The following is a 27,194-nucleotide window of genomic DNA, read 5'->3' as shown; positions in this document are numbered from 1 at the left end:
TGAAGAAGTGTGGCTCAATAGTTAGAGCGGCAGACCCTGATGCAGAAGTCTGGCCCGGACCAGGGTTCAATTCCTGCACCGGCGGGTCTTAGGCTCAATTTCCATGGACCTGATAATTCTCACCTCGGTGCCTATTCTAATAATGGGTCCCACTCTGCAACTCTGGGCAATAGCTTGCTTAATCTCCACAACGGCCCCAAAAGCGCTAGGATGCCTGGCTTCACCTTGGGGGTGCCCAGGAGTGGGCACTTCACAGGGAAAGGCCAGGAAGGGTTCCACAGCGGTATGTGCACAGCGCCTAGAGACCCCTTCGGGGGTGATACATGCGCTATATAAAAGTACTACATTTACATTTTACTACTAGCTAACAATGAACCGCCAGACCAACGCCGTATTCTCATCCTGCTTCCACACGCTCCGCCTGCTTCGAAAGACATTCAGAAGGATCCCCACAGAATCCAGAAAAACGGTCACCCACTCACTCATCACCAGCAAACTAGATTACAGCAATGCACTCTACGCTGGCATCAGCCACAAACAGCTCAGGAACCTACAGAAAGTTGACAATGCCACAGCCAGACTGGTCCTCAGCATCCCATGCCGCAGCCATATCACCGAACGACTTCAACAGGACAGGCTACCTGCCAACAAGCGAGGCACCTTCCAGCTCCTCACACATGCCTACAAAGCTCTCCACTAGGTAGGACCAGCACATCTGAACTACTGCCTCTCATTCCATGTACCCACAAGACTACTCTCTCCGCCCAACTCGCCCTGGCCTCCTTCCCACAAGACCAAAACCGGAGGAAGATCCTTCACATACCTCGCTACCAAAGCCTGGAAAAGCTGGCCCTCCACCTCAGGCAAACCCCTTCACTGACCCAATTCAGGAAGGATCTCAAGACCTGGCTTTTCAAATGAATCTCCACACCAAGACGGATCAGTAGCACCACCCCAGCACGTTTGAGACACTCACAGGTGATTAGCCGTGCTATACAAACCCTGATTAATTGATGGACCATGGAAAAAGAACACTTTCAATCTGTTCAGACTAATAAAATATGGGTTAGGGAGGAGGAAAGAGTCATAGTGGAGCAGATAATAGGTAGATCACCACCTTTGGTTTAGGAGGTTCTGAATATCACATAGGGTTCGACAAAACAGTGAAAATATGGCTATACTGGTAATGTAGTGGAAGCATCAGATTTTAAAAATTGATACTCATAACACCCATAGCTGCAGTGTGATCGATTCAATGGCAACAGAAGTGGTGCTGATTCGGGAAGACATGAAAAAAATGGCGGAGCGCATGGGGACAGCAGAGAGCACCACCAAGGAGCTTGTCATGGATACCACCTTTCTTAAGTGACAGGTAACTGAGTTGCGCTCTTCCCACGAGGCAATGGCTCTACAGTTGGATGATTACGAAGGAAGGATGCGGCGTAACAATGCCCACATTCCGGGTGTGCCAAAGCACGCAGAGGGACAGGCCGCTGACCTTTTTGTTGAGGAACTAGTTCTTAAACATCTACAACCTTGTGGACTTTCCAAATGCTTCTCTATCGAAAGGGCTCACCGTGTGCCTTGGGTGCCGATTAAAACCGGGTGCGCCCACCGAGGCCGCTCCTAGCCTGGGTGTTTAATTTCTGAGAACGCAATGTCATTCTCCAAACGGCGAGAGCGGCCCCCCACCTTCGAGAACATTAAGATCATGTTCTTTCCGGACTTTACTCTGAGAGTGCAGAAACAACGCCGTAGTTTCCTAGAGGTGAAGTGAGCCCTCCGAGACCAAGAGGTTTAATATGCAATGATGTTCCCTGCCAAGTTGAGGGTGGAAACTAATGACAAATCGTGGTTTTTCACTCGACCAGAGGACACCTAGGACTGGTTGGAAGGCTGGCGTACGGTCGAAAAGAAGTCAAAAATGGATTCTCCGCTGCTGATGAAGCAGAGGACTGGTGCCAACAGGCGTTCTCTTCCGCATTCTGACTCAGATTTATGGGGGCATACAGGGGTGGCGCTGACTTTGGAGTCTGGTAAGACTATGCTGTATGAATCCCAGACTCTGGAAGCCCTGTAGCATAAATTAATGCGATTGTACATGGTCTGTTCCTCCAGTGTGCTGGAGTAATGACTGATGCTTTGGATGGTTGGGCTGGGGGCGGATCTCGATGACTATGGAATGCATTCAGCCGGAATTTAAGGTGTTGGCCCAGTGCCCTATTGGGCAACTTAATGTTTTTGATCTTTATGCTGGTTTTCACTTTGTTGGTCCACAGCTGCTATTGTTATTGTTGGGATCGCAGGAGTACCTGTGATTGCTCAAGGGCACCACTGGATAACGATGGGGTGCCGCATTGGACCACTGGCATGTGATTTGTCTCAAGGGAGTTATTCGGGCCAGGTGGGATAAAGCGTGATATTTACATATATGTGGATTGGAAGTGGGGTAGCTCAAGTTCCTTAAGTTGTTTGTGGGTGGGCGACAGGCACTCTGCATGTTGAGGGTGGCGAGCAGTTCTAGTCCCGTTGTGCAGGGAGGCAGGAGAATTTTTTCGGGTGGGCAATTGTGGGTTTGGTTTGTTGGGGGGTCTGGGGTTTTTGGTACTTTGCAGCAGGAAGAAATGACAAATGACATGTGTACATCTTGTTTGGCATCAAAATCCAAGTTATGGAAGATACGTTTCATTTAAAGTGTAATGCATAGTGGCTGTCTGGGTGTCGCTCTGGAGGGTGCCTCTGGGAGTGCAGGCTGTGACGGACTATCCGTAGTAATCATTGTACTTTTGCTCTATGCTAATGGTAACGGGTCAAGGAATTAAACTATCCACCTGGAACATCAACGGGCTGGGAGACAAAATTAAGAGAGGCATGGTTTTACAGTATATCCAGCGACATGCGCTTGATATAATATTGTTCCAAGAAACTCATCTGATAGAAAATTTGTGCACGGCCCTCAATAGGGGTACCGCATGGTAGCACATTCGGGCTTCACTACAGGCTCAAGAGGGGTGTGGGTTCTCCTACATAAAGGCTGCCCATATGTGATACAGAACACCTGGACAGATCCTCAGGGTAGGTATGCAGCATGTACTGGTATGTGGGAGGGCAGTCATTAATGTTATTTAAGCATATGCCCCGCCTGGATTGCAGCACCTAACATTGAAGGATGTGGGGGCGTTATTGTTGGACTTGCCCGTGGGATGATTGGTAATGGGAGGCGACTTTAATTTGGCGATGGACAGCCTACTTGAGTGGTTCCCGCCGAGACGTGACTCGACACTAAGTTCACAACTATGTGATTTTACTAATGCCTTGGGGGTGGTGGACATATGGGAGTTGGTCCCACACCCATTTCAATCAGGTGTACATGGCAGTCAATCACAGATTATCTGTTCACTCATGCCCAAGACATACATGATTTCACTGACTACTTGCTTGGCGCGAGGGTTCTCAGATCACTCCCCTGTTCCGACGGTCCTCGGTGCTCAACGCGCTAGGCGTCCATGCCCAATCAGGATACAGCCATGGGCACTAAAGATTCCGCAAATTAGAGAAAACCTGCGACAAGACACAGATTATTATTTTGAAGAAAGTGTGGGGTCAGTAAATTCGACAGTGACACCATGGGGTGCACACGGTGCGGTGATCAAGGGGAGGCCGCTATCTTTGATGGTAGGCCACAGGACCAAAACGTAACCGAAGGGTGGTCCAAATGGAAGCGGACATTTTGCAACTGGAGGGGGCCATATCTCAGGCCCCTGGTCCTGAGACTTAGCACAGTCTCAACATTAAAAGACAGGACTATGGGAAGCTGCTTCGGGAGGATGCGACCATGCTTTCCCTGGCTACTGGTCACCGGATTTATGAGCGGGGCGCCTACTGATAAACTTCTGGCACGGCTGGAATGCAAGGAAGAATCTGCGAGATGGGTACAAGCAATAAAGGGTACTAACAACAATTTGATCACGGACCCAGAAGGTATAGCGGACGCCTTTGCGGCCCATTTTGAGAATGTATATGGAATTCCGCAAGCCTCGATGGCAGCAGATCTCCTCGCTACTACAGAGGTAGCATGCATCCCCCAACAGGGTAGAGAGGCGTCGGATGCACACATATCGGTAAATGAGATCCAGAAGGCAATTCAAGATGTTCGAGCCGGCAAAACGATTGGTCCGAACGGGCTTCCTATCGAGCGTCTCAAACCAATGGCAATGAAGTTAGCGCCCCATTTGCCTAATCTTTATAATGAAAGCTATGAATCTAGGCTTCTCCCATCTGATATTCGCACCGCCACCATCGTGGTTATTCACAACCCCGGTAAACCGGCGGAAGATTGCACATTGTACCGGCCCATATCTTTGATTACGGTGAAAGCCAAAATTCTGGCCAAATTGTAGGCTAATCGATTGCTCCCTGATCTAAATGATTTGATTCATCCATATCAGTCGTGATTCATGCCTGGTCGGAACACGGCACGGAATCTGCGACGTGTACATGGTGCACTGGGGCAAATATATACCCTCGAGGAAGAAGGGATCTTAATGTCACTTGATGCCACGATAGCATGTGACACTATTGCTTGGGAATATCTGTTTGCTGTTCTGGCCCGCATGGGGTTTAGTCCCGAACTGATTGGGTGGATGAGACTATTATATACACAACCCATGGCACACGTCTCTGTGAACAATCATTGCTCTGCCCATTTTCCTCTCTGTTGTGGCACAAGGCAAGGATTCCCGCTGTCGCTTCTCTTTACCATGGTGCTGGAGCCGCTTGCACTTTGGATAAGGGGAGACCGAGGCATCAGAGGCATCAAATGGACGAGAGACCATGAAGCCCGCATATCGCTCTATGTGGATATTTTGCTTTATCTTGCCTCTCCAGCGCGCTTGCTACAACAGGTGTTACACATTTTTCATATATTTGGGGCGCAATCAGGGTACCAGATAAACTGGTCCAAATCCCAGATGTACGCACTCTGGGGAGACCCCCCAAAAAGTCCTTGAGGATACGACATTCCAGTAGCGACCCAGGGTTTCCGATATTTGGGCATTTTTATTACATCTGACGCTGCACTATTTTTCGAACAAAATCTCCTGGGGCCTCTATAGTGGTTTAGGTGAGACGTCCCCCATTGGCGGGCACTGCCCCTTACTCTCTTGGGACGTGCATCCCGATTTAAAATGCTCGCCCTGCAACGCTTTCTCTAAGCCCTACAAAATGCGCCCAATCCAGTTCCCAACTCTTATTTTTTGCAGATTGAAGCAGCAGTGCGGGAATTGTTGTGGGAGAATCGACCATCCCGGATTGTCATAAATAAGCTCACTATGAGGTGCTATGATTGGGTTATAGGTTGCCGGACATGCGTCTCTATTATCAGTCATCGCAATTTATAGCCATTTACAGACCGCATGACGACCCTAGTTTTTGCATGGACCATTGGCTAATGGGTAAGGGGTAAGGGGGGCTACAGCAGGGCATTGTACACAAACTATCAGAAGATGCATCTGACTGGCCCCACTGCACGTATGGTGGAAGTGTGGCATGGAGTCCAGCGAAGGCTGAGATTCCAGACGAAGGCTACCCCCTTGTGGGAGCCGGACATTTTGGGCCGCCTCAGTACCGGTTCGAGGTTTGATAAATGGGATATGATTGGGATTTCTACTGTGGGGGACATGTGGGTGAAAGGAAGAAGGCAACGTTCGAGGACCTCAAAATGGAGTACTAATTAGCATCGTCGGAGGCTTTTCGATATCTCCAGATCAGTCATGCCATAGATTCGGCCCTCCCTAAGGATACCCTCCTTCCGGATTCCTCTCTGCTAGAGGACAGACTATTGCTGGACCCAATGGACCGTAAGGCTATTTCCCTCACGTATAAGAAGCTAGTCAACAACCGAACCGACCCAAAGCTGAACCTGCGGTCGAGCTGGGAGACTGATTTGGGGGAGATAGCCGATGAGGACTGGAGAGAGGCGCTAGCCTCATCTCGAGTGTTGGCGATTCAGATGCGACTGTGGCTAGTCTAGGTCAAGATTCTCCAAATGGTATATTTTTATGCCAAATTGTTATTTAGGCTGGGTAGGTGGCCTGATCCACTCTGCCTCCAGCGATGTAACCAGGCAGGCACATTCACACACATTCTCTGGGACTGCCCCCACATCCAACAATTTTGGACAGATATCACCCGACAAGGCCAGGGCTTGTGACAAACCCATACAACCATTGCCCACACTTTGTCTCCTTAATATCTGGGAGGCTACTGACCTCTCGCAGGCGGAGCAGTCTTGGGCCACGATGGGCTGGAATATAGCAAAACGAAATATCGCCCAGAAATGGGGGGTGGACACTACTCCGCACATATTCGACTGGGCAAAAGACATGGACTACGCCATGATTGCCGAAAAACTGTGTATAAAGGGAGAGGGTGCCCAAGTAAATGGGATCATAAGTGGGGAAAATGGAACAAATATAGGGTTGAGATCCACATGTCCTCTGTGTGGAAGTGTGGCTCACTGGTTAGAGCGGCAGACTCAGAAGCAGAGATCAGGCCAGGGACCAGGGTTCAAGTCCCGACGCAGCAGGGTCTTGGGCTCAATGTCCGAGGACTCGATAATTCTCGCCTCAGCGCCTACTCTAATCATGGGTCCCACTCTGCAACTCTGGGCAATAGCTTGCTTAATCACCACAACGGCCCCAACAACACTGGGATGCCTGGCTTCACCTTGGGGGTGCCCAGGAGGGGTATCTCACAGGGAGAGCCAGGAAGGGTTCCACAGCGTTATACAGCGCCGGAACGCCCCGTTGCTGGGGGCAGCTGTGCGCTTTACAAGTATACTACATTTACATTTACTGTGGAATTGCGGAGGGAGAGACAATCCTTGTTGGGGAAGGTGGGCAATACGTTGATGGCCCCCACACCGGGCAGCCGAGGATAATACGCAACTGCATATAGACGTGTAGAGGGTTCTCCCGATGTTTAGACCCGAGCACATAGCAGTAACCATAATAGAAATGTAATGCCGCCTGTGATTGTAATGCTATGTAATCCTGATTGTTTGAAGGTGGTGAAACAATGCTGAATTTGTGTAATTTGCCAGAGATGTCAGTATAATGTATTTAATGCTGTAATTTGTTCTCAATAAAAACAGTTTAAAAAAAAGGACCATACTGATTGCAGCTGATACGGGCCTCGATTGCTTATAAATTTAGACACCAAGAGGTTTTGGGCATTTTGGCAGCATGCTTGAACCAGCTGGTAACAGATCTGGTTGACCCAGACCAACTGGATTTGATTCATGGATGGCAGCATGGAGAAAACACAAAGAAGAACATAATGTAGACAGCATTTACAAGAACACTGTACTCTTGTAGCTAGATGCTAAAAAAAAAAAGTTTTACATGGTTTACTGGAACTACATAAAGCAGCTACCAGAATCATAAGACAAACATTAATGTAAGCGGCGTATCCTTAAGGAGTATCCTAATCAAGAGAATTACTTGGATGGGAAGCACTTTGTCGCCCCGGCCATTTGATCTCACTCTGAAACCATTTTCAGACTATATTTGTTATAATGACATCAACGGGATGTGATTTGGAGGCAACTGGTTTGAACTTACTTTATCTGTGGCAAAATTATGGTATCAGTAGAGGACCCAATGCCCTCCCTGCCTTTCCTGCTAGACTATCTAGAAAAATATTAGTATACAAGATCACTTTACAGGGGTCTGAGGCATTCTCATTGAATAGTCCCTCAGGTCAAATGACAACAGTTAACACAACCCTCCTAACCAAATTACCTATCTGGGAATCTGGATTGCCTCCTCAATAGCGCAGATTGTGATCTTGAATATTTGCCTCCTGCTGAGCGAAGTAAGACCGACACTACAAATTAAGCATACGGGAAAGCGGACTTTCATTGAAGCTTGCTTGTCGCATTACTGCTGGCTGCGCCCTGCGCTGTGTGTTGCTCTCTTCACCTTTTAAAATCTTTATTTACATTTGGTCAAGTCATTTTAAAAACCTGTTCACTCGCCGTAAGAAGCTGCTTTGGCTCACCACTTCGCAGCATGCCTCCCGTTCCGACCCCGGTCCACCGCAGCTGATTGCTGTTTGAGTGGAGGGCGGACCGGTAGAGCGAGACAAGCCCCTCCTGACAGAACCACACCAAAGGGATTCAGACCCAGGAACCCGCGATTGAAGCTTGCATGTCGCGTCACTGCTGGCTGCGCTGTGTGTTGCTCTCTTCACCTTTTAAAATCTTTATTTACATTTGGTCAAGTCATTTTAAAAACCTGTGCACTCGCCGTAAGAAGCTGCTTTGGCTCACCACTTCGCTGCACGCCTCCCGCTCCGACCCAGGTCCAACGCAGCCGATTACTGTTTGAGTGGAGGGCGGACCGGTAGAGAGAGACATGCCCCCCCACCCGAGTATAAATCGGCCCATGTTTAGAACGTGCCGCGGACGCACGCAGCGGACGCGACGGCGGTGCGCCAAAGGCAAGCCTGTGCGCCTGTCCGCTCCCGGCCAGGCACAGGGGCCATGGAAAAACTATAAGCTACACTCCTGGGAAGCTAAGATCACTTAGACCGTCTGTGAAATCATGTCCTCCTTTAGACCCCACCACCCATGGTCGCATCTTAACTAATGACATCTCATCATCTCACACAGAGCACGTCTGTCCCACCGCTCCTATTTCACACCCTCCTGTAACTACCAAAACCACAGCTACCAAGCAAACCGGCCTCTGCCTCATCTACCTCAAAACTCGTTCCTTGGCAAAACATCAACGACATCTTCCTGCTGTTTACATCGGACAAACCGGATGTTCTTCTCATCACCGAAACCTGGCTCACCCAGGATGCTTTGCCCGATATCTTAGCAGTCCTCCCTTCCGACTATTATATCTTGCCGGTAAATCGGGTGCCTGGTAAGGCGGGAGGAGGTGTTGCTGCCATAATCAACAACATTTTAAAATTCACCACCATGACCTCTCTCACACTTCCGGAGGTAGAGAATATGGTTATAAAACTGGACACGGACACAAGTTCCTTGGTGTTGGTTCTTATTTACCGCCCCCACAGGCAAAGCCTACCTTTCCTATGTCCCTAAGTGAGCAAATGGCCACTGATGATAAACTACGCTAAGGTGCTCCTGGTTGGGGACTTGAACTACTGGTTCAACGATGTCTCCGGGGGACCTCATGCAGCTGAACTATCCGAACTGCTATCTAATTTGAACTTAGTCCAGAACTTACACAAACCCACTCATGAAAAGGGACATATTTTGGATCACATTTGGACCCACAATATTTCACTTATCACTCCGCTAATCTCCCCTTGCATTTGGTCAGATCTTCACCTGATACAATTCACAATTATTTCCAGCAGTCACAATAAGTCCACCCCCTGGTGGGAGATGAAACCAGGAAGTGGAAATCTTTAAACAAATAGGATTTCATCAAAACCTTGGAGAACTCTGTACCCACCTTTAGTCGGGACGTCAACTCCATGGAGAGCAAAGTTACTGAGTGGCTACTATCCGCTAGCAACACTCACGCCCCAATCGTTAAATTCTCCTGTGCTCGCCACTCTGAGGCGCACAAATGGTTTACTACCGATCTTAAAAATCAAAGACTTGAGCTGAGCCAATTTGAGAGAAAATGGAGATTAAGATACTTAATTGAAGACAGGAAACAATTTGCCACTGCCCGGAGAGAATATAAAAAAGCCATTCCGACTACTAAAACGGCTTATTTCGCCACAAAACTACTTAATGCTCACAACAAGTCTAAAGAAATCTTTAACATTGTGAACGATTTATGCAATGACGCTAGAACCTTGCTGACTCAGACCCTCACTCAAGATCTTTGTAATTCCCTGAATGTTTTCTTTCTGGACAAAATCTCTTTCATTAAAGCTAGCCTCCCCAACACCATCAACTGGGAACGATTGGATGATATTTCTAGCAATCACTGCATATTAGATATCCTCCAACCCATCTGTCCTAAAATACCATCAGAACTTATGATCTGTGTCAAATCGGGATCACCTGATGACTGTTGTCCCCCACAAGTGTCAAAAGAGATATTTACCACCTTGCCTCAGAGCGTGCTCCCTCTCCTTAATGAGTCCCTTGCCCAAGGCAAGGTCCCCAGCGCATTCAAGCATGAGACGGTAGTCCCCCTTATAAAAAACTCCTGGGGTGGACCCTAGCAACCCTGTTAACTACCGCCCTATCTCTCTCCTCCCCTTCCTTGCAAAAATACTAGAGGCCCATGTAGCTAGGTGCGTGTCTAGCTTTATTGAATGCTCGGACTACCTAGAGCCAAATCAAGCTGGGTTCCGTCCGGCGCATTCAACGGAGGCTTTGATCCTTGCAGTCCTGGATACCCTTAGAGCAAATGCTGACAGGGGTGACCATCAAGCACTGGTGCTCCTTGATTTGTCTGCCATGTTCGACACGGTCGACTATACCATCTTGTTGAACCATGTCGAGCAAGCAGGCCTGCGTGGACCCACACTTGGATGGATTACATCCATCCTGGTTGACCGCACTCAAGCAGTAAGGCTTGGGAATTTTACTGCCTCCAAGCTCTCCTCCACCTGTGGGGTCCCACAGGGTTCTTCCTTGTCCCCGCTGCTTTTTAATTTATATCTGAGACCGCTGATTCACTCACTTAAAAACAGAAACATCACTGTCTTTAACTATGCCGACCATCTCCAGATCATATTTCCACTTGGCTCTCCCAATGCCGTAATGGAGTTCCAATCTACCATGCTTCACATCCAGCATTAAATGGATGTGCACCATTTGAAACACAACCCGGGCAAGACGGAGCTGGTGTTACTTGGGAACAGCAAGAACAGCTGGGGCATGCACTTTTGGCCGTTAGAACTTGGGTCTCACGCCACCCCCTCTCCCTCCGTGAAAAGCCATGGGGTCATAATCAACGCCGACCTCTCGCTTCGCGGACAGGTTGGTGTCCACCAACTGCGGAAAATCGCACACCTGCTGACCTATTCAGCTTTAATACAGGTGGTGCTAGCCCTCATACTCTCACGGCTCGACTTCTCTAACTCTATCTATCTCGGTCTACCTGTTGGTCCACAAAAAAAGACTTCAAATGGTCCAGAATCAGGCAGTCAGACTGATTCATAAACAACCCAAGTGGCTGTCAGCCAGACCTGGCCTGGCACAACTCCACTGGCTCCCGATATCCAAACGAGTAGCCTTTAAGACCTGCTGCCTAGCCTTTAAGGCTTTGCACAGCAAAAGCCCCAGATTCATCAGCAGTATGATTAACAAATATATCCCTCGGCGCAGCCTCCGCTCAGCCCACCACTTCCTGCTTACTACTTCGTTTTTCAGATGGAAACGACAGGGAGGCTGCCGCTTTTCTCACTTGGCCCCGCAGACTCTGGAACTCTCTTCCCTTGGTGCTCAGAAGCTGTGATAACCTTCTCAGCTTCAGGAAGGTTTTAAAAACATGGCTATTTGAGCAAACCTATGTCTGGTATCTCGGCTGCAATAGTCTTCAGTTCTAGCGCCATGAAACCCTAGGGTGTACGCGCGCTTTACAAGTGCTTGCTAACATAAAATAACATGCAGTAGTGCGCCATTGAAAATGGCCATATAATCCAAGACCCTGTCTCTCCCACTACTAATACTGCTATCATTAAACAGCTTTGCACTGCAATAAAGAATTTTGTTTGCAGAGGACATATGGTAGTTAAATTCATCTGTGTTCCATCTGTGTAGGGAGAGGTGGTATTCCTCATCCTGTTTTCAAGCAGGCCACCTGAAACATAATGTTGAATGGGTACGATATGCAAAGCAGTGATACTTCATAAAGCAAAGGATATCAGATGCCCCATTCTGGATATTTCTTTGGCTGGCGAAAATATTATTTTTGAAAATAGTAACCGGAGTGACAACTGGTGATTGGGACAGGGTGGACGCGATAAAGGGCTTCTGGGTGTTTCCATTTCTCCGTTTACGCCTTTATTTTATAATACTGAATTCTCACCAGGAGCTTGGGTAGCAAGGTGAAAAAGTTGAGTGGAGATTCCAAACATGGACAAATAAAAACATCTCATGCTAGGCTCATTATTCTGGAATGGTCAGCTTAAGATATCTAGGCAATTTATAACAGAAATTTGAGTCCCTAAAAAAGAATTACTGTGTTAGCTACAAAAATGCATTTTACTCTACATCCATCAATGAAAACTTGGGCTTTCATAGAAATCTTGACATTTGAGAAATATATCAAGGGGAAGAACAAGATAAACTTCTCATTACCACTATCTACATAACCCTTTTGGCAGCAAGAAGACACCAAGTCAAATGAGAAAGGAAAAAGTACTGGTTGGAGGAGGGACTTATTCACTTGAAATGGGAAAACAACATTTGAGAGGTCTTACAGAACTTTTAGAAATGTAACAAGGAAAGAAGCAATGTACAAAGTTGGCAGGGGCTGATCCTTAACACCTGAGAAAATACATGCTTACAATACCAAGAGGGCAGGCTTATGCTGGCAGTGGAGTTGGGGTGGGGCAGCAGGGGCTTTTTTGCATTTGTCATGGTATTGTCCAAAATTGAAAAAGTACTGATACCATATATTATAGGTAGTTTAAAAGATGTTTGTGATGCACATTCCTCACTGCAAAACTCTGATGAAGCTGGGAGTTACCCAGCCTGGGGAGTGCTTGCTATTTTCTACATGGTTATTCACATTTTAGCTGTCTCACTCTACAGGAACCAATTAAGCAGTGCTCAGCGCCAGGACACCTTAGGGTAGCAGTCACGCTTTAGAAATTTTAATAACATAATAGGGGAAGATAAATATTCATGACACTCTACAACTCGCTGTAGTGAATTCTGGGGTTATGGGATAAGCTGAATATCCCAACAAGGAGAAATTTGTCAATATGGATATGGGAGTCTAGCAATGGAGAAAATCATCATGTCCCTCAATAACAAACCTAAGGCATTTAACACTGAATGTATCCGTCAGCAGGGTATTGCGCCACTGAATGAATTGTGTATAGAATTACAATATCCTTACAGGTAACATTTAGGAAGACAATTACTGTAGTATGCAAAAAGCATTACACGAGAAAGCAAAATAAGGAGACAAAAAATTCAAACGATTTATATATAATAATTGCTTATATATTTGATTATGTTGAAAAAAATCGGAAAAGGTCAAGTTGAAAAATTAGAGCAGCACAGGGATCAAAAATTTCAAATGACAACCGAAAATAGACTTGGTGCACAAATATATACAAGTGGTGTAAAGCGACGCAAGTGATGGGGTGAACAGCGTGGACGGCGCAACATGAACAAGGTGAGAATATTATACAGTGAGTGGTTCAGTGTGGGACATAGTTAAGGTGACTTAGAATCACAAATCACAATTTCATTAGAGCCAAACTGAATATTGAGTCATAAATAGCGCTGTGGGGTCGACGACGTTTCGGTCCCTGATCAATTAGGACCATCTTCAGGAAGGGGTTGTCACATTTTCTAGGCTGTAGAGAAGGCGCTGAATTGGACCTGCGCGTGATGAATCCGGGGGATCTTGGTAGAATTAGGAAGCGACGGAGCGCCTTAACGCGGGCGTCTAGGCAGTGGAGGGGCTCCGGCGGGCAGGACCAATCGTGATCGGTATTCATTTATACCATCAGAGGTCCGGCAAATGGAGACAGGCAACAGTCACGTCTCTCCGGCCGGTGGGACCTGTAGTGATTTCAGGTCTGTAGCGCGAATTAATCCAGGCGTGGTGCTAGCGAAGGATCACTGTATAATATTCTCACATTGTTCACGTTGCGCCGTCCACGTTGTTCACCCCATCACTTGCGTCGCTTTACACCACTTGTATATATTTGTGCACCAAGTCTACTTTCGGTTGTCATTTGACATTTTTGATCCCTGTGCTGCTCTAATTATTCAACTTGACCTTTTCCGATTTTTTCAACATAAATCAAATATATAAGCAATTATTATATATAAATCGTTTGAATTTTTTGTCTGCTTATTTTGCTTTCTCGTGTAATGCTTTTTGCATACTACAGTAATTGTCTTCCTAAATGTTACCTGTTGGGATATTGTAATTCTATACACCTTTGAACCCTAATCTTGACTTGGTTTATGGGTCACACTCCTGTGTTCTTTACAAGACTGAATTAATTGAGCTTGATCTATTCAAGCAAACTAAGAATTCTTAGGATGGTCCCACAGGAGCCTTACAAAGTCAGGGGACCAGATTTCATTCTGGATCTCGTCTCTAGGTGATGCATGCCCACACTATGGACAAAGATATTAAACAACTAATTAAACAAGATTTATTCACTTTTTTTATTTTTATATGCATTTCATGTTGCCGGTTTCAGATGGAGGCGATGGCATTTTAACTGTCAAAAGCAAATAAAACTGTCAGTCATAAAATAGGCACATTTTTACAAAACATTTCCTTCACTAGTAAAGCCCCATATTATTACCTCACCTTCTGACATTTTGGTCCATTGTTATAAACAAGGGCTGCCAAGGCCTGAAGAATTTCCACATGGGTCCACGAACTGCACTTCTTTAAAGCAGAAATTGAATATTGGAGGAGAAAATCCAAGTTCTGCTCATCAACTATCACCTGTGATAAATAAACACAAATGTTAACAAGCATATATCTCACAAGTATATCCTGAAAAAAACGATGCCGCCTCTCCAAATGTGTCAAGTTAAATTGAGACTAAAATACAGACAATTGAATCCACGTAGTTCCGAATTACATAGAAAGATATAAACAAAGGTTGACAAGTATCCATTCAAGCCTTTCACATGCCAACTTAATAAGTATAATATTTATATTTATACAGTAGTTTACAACAGCTTTTTCGACATTTTTTCGTACGATATACAACAGGTGTCACTATATTAACCAATTTATTTTACTCAATTATCACACGAACTGTGTTGATGCATAATGTTACTGCAGCTGCATTGTCTTACTTTTTTGTATTTTCTTTTATTTAACTTTACCAGTGTGCATGTATTGACTTGTTATTATGGAGTTATGATTCTCATTGTGCCGTATACTTATTCGTTGTGAGTAACACATGACGCGCGGTTACAAAAAAGGAATAAATGCATTTCAAAATGTAACTCAAATTATTAATATCAAAATTTAAAAATGAGTTGTAATATAAGCCATTTGAGGTGCTTCATGATACTTTTCAGCCATCACGGGTACGCTGTGCTTAAAATTGTATTTTAGATTGCTACATATGGTGTGCAGCAGGGTAATGCATCTGCTTCAAAGATCTACCTGTAACCAGCATGATAAATGATCCAGTCTCAACAGTGTAGATTCGTACTTTCATACTTCAGGGTAAAAAAAAACAATAACCAGTTGGGTAAGTAATGATTTGTAAGGGACAGAACTACAAAACGGTGAGACTGGTATAAAGTTTCAAATAATGGACACATTTTTTATATTAATACTAACTTATGTCCTTTCACATTAATGATATTCACAAAGCAAACATAGAAACAGTGAACTCCCTCTCAACTATAACAGTACAAATGAAGAGGAAGTAAAAATGTCTTCCTAATCAAATCAATTATGAATGTCTTCCCAGTGAACACACTACTAAGCCCCCTAAACAATGTTCAAGAGAGTTGTATTTAACAGACTACGTGAAGTAGTATTCAGTGTCCTCGGCTTTTCCAGTAGTATACTAACTTCATGACAAGTTTACACAAAACTGAATATTTAACAGATTCGACACATGATTCATGCTCCAATTAAAAATGTGCCTATATGAAAAACTATACACACTGGGTTGCACCGCTAGGTTGATGTGCAAATTAAATGGACAAAGAGAAATGTGTTGTGCTGTTTGCCCAGCAGTCTTGGCTCTAATATTGTTTTAATTACCTAGGTATTCAAGGATATTTTGTTCAATCCCATTCTAAAACTTGCAGCATTAAATTAAAATGTATTACAGTAACTCTATCTTAGTATCACAGCTTGCATCCCCATAAAGAAGAGTACGTAATAAAATAAAATTCAAGTGACAGATCGTGAACAGAGGTTATTGCATTTGCCAGGTTCTCTCTGAATAGGATATTAGGGTGGTAAAGCTAACACCATACAATATGTATTTGTTATTCATTTGGTTTAATGGTTTCCGCATGTTTGACCGTTACAGTCCTTCTACATATTAAATGCGCTACTGCTACTAAATTGTTGAATAAATGACATTGAAGCTAATCTCTCAAGTGCTATTTATTTGCCAACACAATCACTGATAAATGTAAAGCCTGTTTTATTGCAATTTTCTTGTGGGAAGGGCTACAATTATTCTTGCACTGCTATTGCATGCTGATCCCATTTATCTACATAAATAGGGTGAAGGAATGGAATAGGTGATCATCTTCCGCAACATCAGTAATTTCGCCACACAGGGAAAATAATGACCAACAATAATGTTTTGAAACATACATTTGTCATCCTAACAAATTAAAAACCAAAACACTCCTATTCAATTTTCAAGGGCAGACAGCACAATCAGAAGTGATCCGATACTTAGTATGCCTCAAAAGTTGGTCTCTGTATGTCCTTCTAAAAGGAAGTATGCATAGGAATTATCAAACTGACACAAAGAACACATTTTTAACTCCCTCAGAGCAATCAAAGACACACAAATGTGAACCAAAGAAAAACTGCTTTTATTTTAGTCAATTGGAAACACTATTCGATGTGTTTTCTTTACAGAATTGAAGAATTATAGAACATTGTTCATTCTATATTTCATGATCACAAAGTAGTTTACAGGCCATTAAAAAAATAAATAGAGGATCTTCATTTTGTTAAACAAAAAACTGGATTATCCCCACATGTATAGTTTACATCTGCATTTTGAAAGTAAAAATGACGTACTAAAATGCAGCATAAATTAAAGGAAAATAAATGAAAATGCACTGGAAAATATTACATTTCAAATTAGGAACTCCAGAATAAAATTGTGAATATTATTTATTTATTCGCCACAACCTCTCCAAGAATATTCTTTCCAACCGCAGTACCCTAAACAAATTCAAACCACCACCCGGATATAAGGGCTTGAGTTGAAGGAGGGCTAGAAGCCATAAACAGTGTCTTCCATACCAGTAACAATTCCCAATAATCACAGAGCTGTCCAAACTTTAGTCACTGCTGACTATGGTAGGGAATAGAAAAATCTAAAGCTCCTCAAAGTAACCAATTGTAGGACAACCCTTGGCTAGCTGAATATTATTCGTCTATCACCTGAGGCAGAAGAAATTCTGAAACCCACCTGTAACCTGTTGAGTAAATGATGAATAAGTTGGCAAACTTTGCTGACCAGATGCTCCTGATTAAGCTGGACAAGTCTGCAAGCTTGAACAAGCAACCCACAAACATCCTGCAACATAAAAGAGAAAGGTTAATCTGCATTCCTGAAGCCAATATCTCATATGAAGGGAAATGGGAAAAATATCTTTTATTGTGTTAACCCTTAACAAACCTAGGCAATTGCATGCTGGTGCTTTGAGAAACGTGGATGCATATCTAAAACAAGCATTTACAATGCAACGGTTTCGCCTTTGACAAAGTTAGAGCTATTGGAATTGTAATTGCCAAATTGTTTATTTATGTGTTGGTTTTGAAAACAGATAAATAAATGGCATTGTCATTTACAATGTCAATAGCTTAATCTTTCGCAAATGCGAGACCTATTGCATTTGCACCCACACACACAGCCACACGCACACAGAGCCACACACACACACAGAGCCCCCCACACACAGACACGCACAGCCCCACACACACACAGCCACACACACACACACACAGAGCCCCCTCCACATACACAGAGCCACACACAGACCCCCCCCCCACACACACAGAGCCCCCCACACACACAACACACAGAGCCCCCCCCACACACACACAGAGCTCCACACACAATGCAAGCCTAGACGATGGCGCCATATAGCACAGTAGACCAACATCTGCAAATTAGGGCCACATAACAAAAATAAATTGTTGAGCCCCGTTTTAAGGTAATCTAGCTAGTACGCCACTCAGATTCTTAGCGGGCATTTACACACTTCAAACATTGTTATTTTATAACCTGTCAGATTATACATTATGAACTCACCCCACATGCCCGGCGTAATAATATACTGAAAGGCGGTAATGCATACCGTAGGAATGTACGTTTTGCTGTCTGGGCAATTATTCTTTTGTAATGCATGCACCAGTGCTTTGCATTATCTCAGCACAATCTGTGTGGCACAACCAGGGCATTTCATGCGTGTGAAAATAATAAGGAAAATAAAAACATGCCTTTCGTTGTCAACGCAATGTTCCATGACTAAAACTGGGAGGGAAGGCCAGCGGGTTAATGCACATGCTGCGCGAATGTACCAAATACTTTCTGGTCTGCGTTGTGTGCTGTGGCACTGTAATAATAACTTGTTCTAGCAGCAGCGAGTGTAATATGCGACTACAGTTGCTGTGACAGCGGTTGCAGTGCCCTGCTCTATCCTACACAGCATCGCTGACAGCAGAAGGTGCATGTTCTACAGCCATGCGTGTACGGTAGTGAAAGCAGTGCCATGAATGCGTCTCGCATACACACACTGACAGCAGCAGGGTGGATGTGACATGCTCAGCCTTACACTCGCGGACAGAGGCAGCCGGGGTGCGTTGGTCTCATCCGTCCCTGTATATCGCAGCAAGGTTGAACGGATGAGCGTGTGTGTCATGCGCAGTCGTGCAACAGCTGACCTCGCACAGCGCAGACCGGCCGGCCCGACAGCAGCGCAGCCTGGCAGTGCAGGTAGCAGTGTCTCCAGCACAGGCACAAACCACTGCCTCTGGCAGAGTGACTTCAGCACGCAGGCTGCTCCGCTGCTCCCCCACTTCCCGTACCACACACACCACGCAGGCAGCCGTGTCTGTTAGCTATCACAACATACAATGAGTGAGGTCTAGATCTCTGTGAAGTGTTACCTGCTTTATTTTTTTTCCGATGCGGACGTTGGGTGGAATCTCGATCTGCAAGCTCATTAAAGCGTATTTCATGTTTTTAAAACTAGTAATTTTGGCAGCAGTATTTATCAAGCGCTTGCCATTTGTCACTAAGCCCCGCCTTTTTCATACTGGACCCTGGCTGGCCTAAAAAGTGCCTTGAAAAGAGGAGGCACAATAGTTGTATTTACTCATCACTGGATGGACTAGAAATAACCTTCAAACAGGGAACACTACAGTGGCACTAAACAGTTGCTGGGCTAAGAAGTGCCTTAAAAACCTGAAGCACAAGATTGGTATTCACTAGTCACTGGCTGGACTAGCAAAAACCTATGGAGCAGTGATCTTTATTTTAGAACTTTCAAGTCACAAGGTGTTGGCTCTGGTGGAGTCTGGGAATGTGGGGACTGTTGAGTGGGAAAAGAATCATAGGACGGCAGTTGCTGCCTAGACTTGGGGACTGACTGTCTCAGTGCAGTCAATTAATTTTTTGGGGTGAAAAAGGAGTTTGAGGCAGAGGCCGACAGGACACAGAGTGTAGAGAGAAAGTGAGAACGGAGAGACGGTGTGCATGGAGGGGAAAACGAGAAGACAGAAATGGAGTTAAAGGAAGAAAAGGAAGAAATGCAGAGAAAGCAAAGAAAAAAGTGAAAGAAGCATACGTGAGAAAGAGGTGAGGGCTGAGATAAAAACAAAATGAGGGAAATGGAGGCGAGGAAGAGAAGGAGAGAGAAAAAGGAGGAGAGAGAAAGGGAGAACATAACAGCATTACAAAGGTATGCCTGGTGCTTGCCTAGATCGCCAAGGGGCGGGTGTCAAGGGACCAGCAAAAGCACAATGAAAATTCCACTATAAAACCACAACAGCAACGTTTTCAAAAACAGTTGTACATAACTGTCCTTTCAGGTTATTGCACTTTAAAAAAACATGAATAAATAAACTTCTTAACTGCATGCACTAAAGCCCGTTTTGGAGGAACAAAACTTACCATCTGACCCTGGTATGAGAGGAAACAGCTATCCTTAAGGAAGGCCAACCAGGAAAGAAAGGCCAGGTGCTGTGCCCTATGCAGGTAGTCCACTGAAGGGGCGAGTTGGAGGGGTCTAAACGGAAATGGATGTGAAATCCCAAACTGCACTAGAAGAACTCGAAGTGGTTCGAGAGAGAACAGGGTGGAAGGAAAGCGTGGAGAGGAAAAGAAACAAAGAAGAAGGAGAGAAAGCAGGGGAGAATGGAGGAGACCAAGATAACAAGAGAAATCGTGGTCACATTAGAGCTACCCTCTTCTGCTGGCAAGTCACTGCAGACGCAACTCCTCTTAGCTTGTATCGCACACAGCAGCCCAAGACCTTCCTCTGTGTGCAGTGAGGTTACACACAGCAGAGACCTCATTCCCTGTGAAGTTACACAGTGAAAAGTACTTAGACAGTTCCCTCCGTGCAGAGGAGTCAGCAACTGCAGCGGGGTCTCCCCATCTGTGTAGGCATGCACACACTACAAGCACCGCTTCCCGCACAGTGAAGCCACCTCCTTTATGAAAGCAAGTCGATCCGAGGCACCACAGAGGGTTACAAACGTTCTGGCTGCAAGGCTCCGGAAATACAATCTCCTTGACAAACACACAGCTGGGCTCGAGGAGTCAGCAACTGCAGCGAGGTCTCCCCATCTGTGTAGGCAGGCACACACTACAAGCAGCCGCTTCCCGGAGGTGTTCTCCATTATTGTTTCTTTGCTTTCTGGCCTCTTGTCCCCATGCCAGTGGATCTTGTGTTGTCGGTGCCTGATGTTTCTTTTCAGGTTCTGTCTGCGCTTTCTTGCCTTTTTCGTTTGGGTCTCCTCCTGTTTGAATGTTCTTTTGCTTCCTGTATCAGTAGATGCTCCCGGAAAAAAGACTGTTGTTCGAGGCTGCCCGATGCTGTGCTGTCCACTGACTCTTGGTCTGAACTCAGGTCTGTGGTTGAGTCATCCTTACTCATTTCTAGGGACTCCATGGCCTTGTCTTTCCTTAGTTCTGTTCTTACTTTGTCATATTTTTTTGCAAAAGTTAATATGCGGCCAGCAGCATTCTCCCTCTTGTCACGCACAAACTTCTGCTGCTTTCTTGCCACATTAGACTTTTCGAACACTTTCATTTTGTCCTCCAATGACTTAATTAATTTTTCTGCCTCTTGCTGTTCTTTGTCTTTCCTTAAATCAACCAAAACTTCCTGTATTTGTTCAAGCAGTGATTTTTGCTCCTCCCACGCATTTGCTATTAGTATTTCCATCATGCGCCTGGAGCATGCAGTGGTATTTTCTATCCAATCTTGTAGTACTCTTGGTTTCGGTTTTGCTAGCGTGGGGGTGACCTCTAAATAATTTTGTAATGAGGTCGCCCCCCACCATCTACTTATTTCCTTGCGCCGCAAGCGTTCTAGCGTGTTACCTTTTTGACGAAGGCTAGTTGGTGTCACCGTGGATTCTGCACTCCCTGTTGGTTGGGGGTCTTCTTGTGTCTGTGTGAAGATTGCCTTGGCCAATGCCTCACATCCCCTGAGGTACTCGTCTGCCATGCTGTTTCGATGTATTTACGTTAAGTGCCTGATGCGAACTCCTGCTGCTGGAGTCGACCTCACATTTTTCAGCTTCCTAGCTCACGTGAACTCTGAATGGTCACGCAATTGGTTGAGGTTTTTGGTCGGGACAGGTCAGGCAGAAGTGCACATGTGACATGCACTATCCACCGCTCCCTGCTTCTCCTCGATAGTTCTGCAACCCGGTACAGGCAAAAACAGAGCCTCTGTCTCCCAATGGCTAGCCTCCATTTATGGAGCTAGCCAATTGGAAACAGAGGCGGTCTGAACATCCCTACTGAAAACAAAAGTTTTCAAACTGGGAGGGGCAAGCCCCTCGCCAGGTCGAAACCTAAAAAGAATTGCTAAAGGCAAAATGCTGGGGGCCAACACCAGACCTATTGACCTTGACGATTTTTGTTTTGTTGTAGTGTTGTGAGATTATGTGTGTTAGGACCCTTGCAGGACCCTTGCAGTATTACGTAACTGGCTGGGAGGGGTTAAGGTGTGGTTATGAACAGTATGACGTAATCAAGGGCAGTTTGAATTAAAACATACAATACACGGCTCCTTGCGTGGGGTATTCATTTGCAAGCTCCCAGGCTGGGAAGAATGCTACAGACAATATCTGAAACCCAGACGTCAAAGGTCACCATCAGACACAGAAATTGGACACTGCCAGACAGCCAGCAATCAAACGATGGCAATAACAAATGCTCAGAAAAACACCTGGGACCGGTTCCTTTTATGTGCCCGATATGTCTCTGAGTGAATGCTTCATTTTCAGACAGCACAGCTCAGGAGACAAACCTTGCCCACTGTTTCCAAGTTGTACAGCCTGAAAGTGAAGTTGTAACTTGGAGAAATATCGGGCTACCTGAATTGACTATGAAAACAGGCGCTCAGCTCTGCGTTGAGCCGCCAGAGACTCGCTCGGGGGTGCATAGTACAAGGAACCCAAGCTCTAAGTGGGCCCGGTCCTGCTGGTGCTCAGAACTGGTTGTTCTAAAAAGCAGGTGCTAAGTCAGCTCCCTATCGGGCTCTTTAGTTTTGCCCTTCATGAATCTTTGAAGAGACTCGTTATAGTTCTTTCACAGTCTCATCATTTCAGAACTGAAGCACTTTCGATGTTATATACAACGAAGCTGTAGTTGTTTCTTATTTGTCTTATGCAACTAACAACTATTGATAAAGCCAAAACGTCTGGCCTGTTGTAGGTGCAATGTTACTTATTGTATTATATATCTGGATGTAATGACAGAAGCAGCAAAATGCCAGTCTGGCGGCACACTATGCTAAGCACAGATTTTCAGCTTATGTATTTTAAGCCATTCCCTTAATTACATTGGCCACGCCCCTTTGAGAGACCCCTCCCAGTGTTTTCATCCCACTTAAAGCCCTGCTGGGAATGAAGAGGTAAAGCTGGAGACCAAGGACTATTCACAAAGGATTAATAATACTTAGAAATGACAGGTACATCTCGAGAACAAGGGCAATGAATAGTGGTGAGAAATGAGGGCTAAAGCGGGAAACCACAGACTGAACATGGGGTCAATGATTCCGAGATAGGGGTAGCACTTCAGATCACCAGCAGCTGTAGGGCTAAAGAGTGAAATGATTTGTGTGTAAAGATGGTGACCGTTCTCGGACACAGGGCTTAATAGTCATCATGTGAAATGACAGGTAAAGTTTGCACTCTGTCTCTCCTCCTGCCCTCCCTCTTTACCCTGTTACTGACGGTTGCCAATCACATCATTCATGTTTAGGCCTCACATCTCCTTTTTTCTCCTCCCCTCACACATCACTTCCCCTTTCGACTAGAAACGGACAGAGGTACTCTGTCCTAAGAGCTAAGGGCTGCACAGGGACTCGCTGGCATTCACTGTGGTCTGTGGAACTGCACTGGCCTCTGTGGAAATACACCGGGGGTTGTTGGACTTACCCAGGACCGCCTAAACTATACCGGGTTATCTGGATATCACTGTCCTTGTTTGTACAGTACTGGGCCTTGCTGGATAATAAAGTACCCTGTTGGCTTCAGTGGGGCACTGTGTCTTGGCGGAATTTACTGGACTTGTTTCGGCCGCACTAGGCTCTACTGGACCATACTGGGCCTACTGCACTCTGGTCTTGGCCTATCTTAATCCTGGAATGTTGCTACCAAGCCAACTAAGGGATGAGAAGGGAGCACAGCACAGTGATGCTATCAGCAGTTTGTACAGTGCCACATGCAGGTGATCAGTAGCTTCAGGGCACTTGTGACTGGCTGAACAAGCAATGGGGTGAATGTAAAAACATGACTGAGGGAGGTGTACTAAGCCGCGACCGTATTACTGACGAGATGTGTCACACACTTGTGAATGGCAAATTGTGTTGCACATTTTAGAATGTTCAATGTTTATCACACACTGGGGTGATGAAACAGGTAACACACTCAGGAAAGATAACGTAGCGCACACGATGAATTATAGGGACCGTTTTCACACTCAGGACTGGTGAATTGTGTTATACACACTAAGGAGAGGGGACTCGTTCTGCATACCCTTGAGTGGAGATGTGCGTCGCACGCAAGAACCTTGAACGATGTCACTTGCTCAAGAATGTTAAATTGTTACTCAATCTAGGGAGTGAGGAGAGCACAGCATAGTTACTAATGGGCTTGCTTCGCACTTGGGCCTGAGGGAGCGTGCACCATGCAACGTAATGATAAAGTGTGTCATGCACTAGAAAACTCTTAAATGCATTGCACACTCACACATGATGAAATATGCTTTACACTCAAGAACGGTAACATGTGCCTCACAGTCAAGATTTGTGAAGTGTTTTGCACGCCTGTATGTGGCCAAGTGTTGCATACACACTGAAGGATGGTAGTATATGTCTTATATTCAAGAATGGTGAAGTGTATTTGATACTTAAAAATGGTCAATAATGCCTCTCAAAACATGTGAGGCATGTCTCTCATTCCAAAACAGTGTAGTGTGCCACACACCCATGAATGGTGAAGTGTATAACAGATTCCAGCATGGCAAAGTGCAGCATGCACTGCTTAACTATCTGGAGATGACAGTGTGGGTGTTCTTAAGTGTGTCATTGGTTGTGACAGTAAAGTGATTTTTAAAGAAACTCCTCACCTCCAGGGATGCTAAGACAGATTGCACATGCACTCTCTGCCTGCATTAGAGAGATAACCCACTGCTATGAACTGCCTTCATCTAACCTGAGACCCCCTCATCTTTAATTCTGGTATGATTGAAAACATTTGTAGTAACGTCTGTGACTTGTGATAATGAAGTGCTTTGTGTGTACTACTGTCTGCATGGCAACCCCTGATGGTAACCTCTCTCTTTCAGTGTTTTCGCCCAGTTGCCAGATGATGTGCCGGTGTCCGCTCACATTGTCGACACCGAGGAGAAAAAAGGCTGGTCCAATTATTTTGTAAGCACCTCCTGTACTGTATAGCAGTGGAGGACTGCACGTTGAGAGTCACCCAGGCAGCAAAAACATTCAGGACCCTAGATGCTGGAAGGCACTCATAATGAATGGCAGCACGAGCAAAGCTTGTGCCTTGCTGTGTTCACTGCGTGGTGCACCTTGTTAAAACAAAGCATTGGAGTGGCCGCCGTACGAAATCAATAAAGATTGGAGTACCAGTGAATACTGGCGGGCTCCCATAATGAATGGCATCGCGAGCAAAGCTCTTGCCCTGCTGTATTCACTGCGTGGCGCGCCCTGTATATACAAAAGCAAGGAGTGGCTGCCATATTAAAAGAAAACAGCGTGGTATGGCGGTACAGCGATTAGAAGGAAAACAAGCATTAGAAATGCAATAGGTCTCGCAGCATTAGAGTTAGTGCTTTTAGAATTGTTTATGGGTTTTTTTGTAAATCTTTAGCATTTTTGTTTCCTGTAGCCAATGCTAAAGAATTAAAAAAAAAAAGCCATAAACATTTCTAAAAGCTCTAACTCAAATTCTCCGAGACCTATTGCATTGGAAATGCAATAGGTCTCGCAGTAGGAAAGTTTGAGCTATAGGTGTTATTTATTTTTTTGTTTTTTATTTATGTGTTGTTTTTTCTAAATAGCTAAATTAATAGCTTTCTTCTTTACAAAGCCAATAGTTATAATTTTTGTAAATGTGACACCTCTAGCATTTGTAAAGCAACATGTTTTGTATTAACGGGACTTATATGTGACTTATATGTATTGATATAAAAAAAATTAATGGCTTTAAAAAAAAATTAATAATTAATAAGTAAATAAAATGGATTTTATTTTATATTGCCAATAGCTTAAAGTTTATTAAATATATTTAGTGAAGATGCTGTGGTTGCGCTGAGTGAGGGTGAGTGAGGGTGAGTGAGGGCGAGGGTGAGGGTGAGTGAGGGTGAGTGAGTGAGGGCGAGGGTGAGGGTGAGTGAGGGTGGGTGAGGGTGGGTGAGGGTGGGTGAGGGTGAGTGAAGGTGAGTGAGGGTGAGGGTGAGTGAGGGTGAGGGTGAGTGAGTGAGGGTGAGTGAGGGTGAGTGAGTGAGGGTGAGTGAGTGAGTGAGTGAGGGTGAGTGAGGGTGAGTGAGTGAGGGTGAGTGAGTGAGTGTGAGTGAGTGAGGGTGAGTGAGTGAGGGTGAGTGAGGGTGAGTGAGTGAGTGAGTGAGGGTGAGTGAGGGTGAGTGAGTGAGGGTGAGTGAGTGAGTGTGAGTGAGTGAGGGTGAGTGAGTGAGGGTGAGTGAGTGAGGGTGAGTGAGTGAGGGTGAGTGAGTGAGGGTGAGTGAGTGAGGGTGAGTGAGTGAGGGTGAGTGAGGGTGAGTGAGGGTGAGGGGGTGAGGGGGTGAGGGTGAGTGAGGGTGAGGGGGTGAGGGGTTGAGGGTGAGTGAGGGTGAGGGGTTGAGGGTGAGTGAGGGTGAGTGAGGGTGAGGTGTTGAGGGTGAGTGAGGGTGAGGGGTTGAGGGTGAGTGAGGGTGAGGCTGAGGGGTTGAGGGTGAGTGAGGGTGAGTGAGAGTGAGGGTGAGTGAGGGGTTGAGGGTGAGTGAGGGTGAGTGAGAGTGAGGGTGAGTGAGGGGTTGAGGGTGAGTGAGGGTGAGGGGTTGAGGGTGGGTGAGGGGTTGAGGGTGAGTGAGGGTGAGGGGTTGAGGGTGAGTGAGGGTGAGGGTGAGTGAGGGTGGGTGAGTGTGAGTGAGGGTGAGTGAGGGTGAGTGTGGGTGAGTGTGGGTGGGTGTGGGTGGGTGAGTGTGGGTGAGTGTGGGTGAGTGTGGGTGAGTGTGGGTGAGGTGAGTGAGGGTGAGGGATTGAGGGTGAGGGGTTGAGGGTGAGTGAGGGTGAGGGGTTGAGGGTGAGTGAGGGTGAGGGGTTGAGGGTGAGTGAGGGTGAGTGAGGGTGAGGGGTTGAGGGTGAGGGGTTGAGGGTGAGTGGGGGTGAGTGAGGGTGAGGGTGAGGGGTTGAGGGTGAGTGAGGGTGAGGGGTTGAGGGTGAGTGAGGGTGAGGGGTTGAGGGTGGGTGAAGGTGAGTGAGGGTGGGTGAAGGTGAGTGAGGGTGAGTGAGGGTGAGTGAGGGTGAGTGAGGGTGAGTGAGGGTGAGTGAGGGTGAG

General features: G+C 45.8%; 1 protein-coding gene across 2 annotated transcripts in view; it reads right to left on the bottom strand.

The window, feature by feature from the left end:
- Positions 1-27,194, bottom strand: part of HEATR6 (HEAT repeat containing 6) — a 353,001-nt gene that overhangs the window by 313,776 nt on the left and 12,031 nt on the right. For both annotated transcript variants that reach the window (XM_086954868.1, XM_086954869.1), the window contains exons 2-3: positions 17,341-17,448; positions 14,511-14,651 (exon numbers count right to left, since the gene is read on the bottom strand). In XM_086954868.1, coding sequence (XP_086810994.1) covers positions 14,511-14,651; positions 17,341-17,448 — 249 coding nt within the window. The remainder of the gene's footprint in view (positions 1-14,510; positions 14,652-17,340; positions 17,449-27,194) is intronic.

Source organism: Lissotriton vulgaris, chromosome 2_1 (assembly GCF_964263255.1).
Source record: "Lissotriton vulgaris chromosome 2_1, aLisVul1.2, whole genome shotgun sequence".
Lineage (NCBI taxonomy): Eukaryota > Metazoa > Chordata > Amphibia > Caudata > Salamandridae > Lissotriton > Lissotriton vulgaris.
This window is presented reverse-complemented; position numbering and strand designations above follow the sequence as displayed.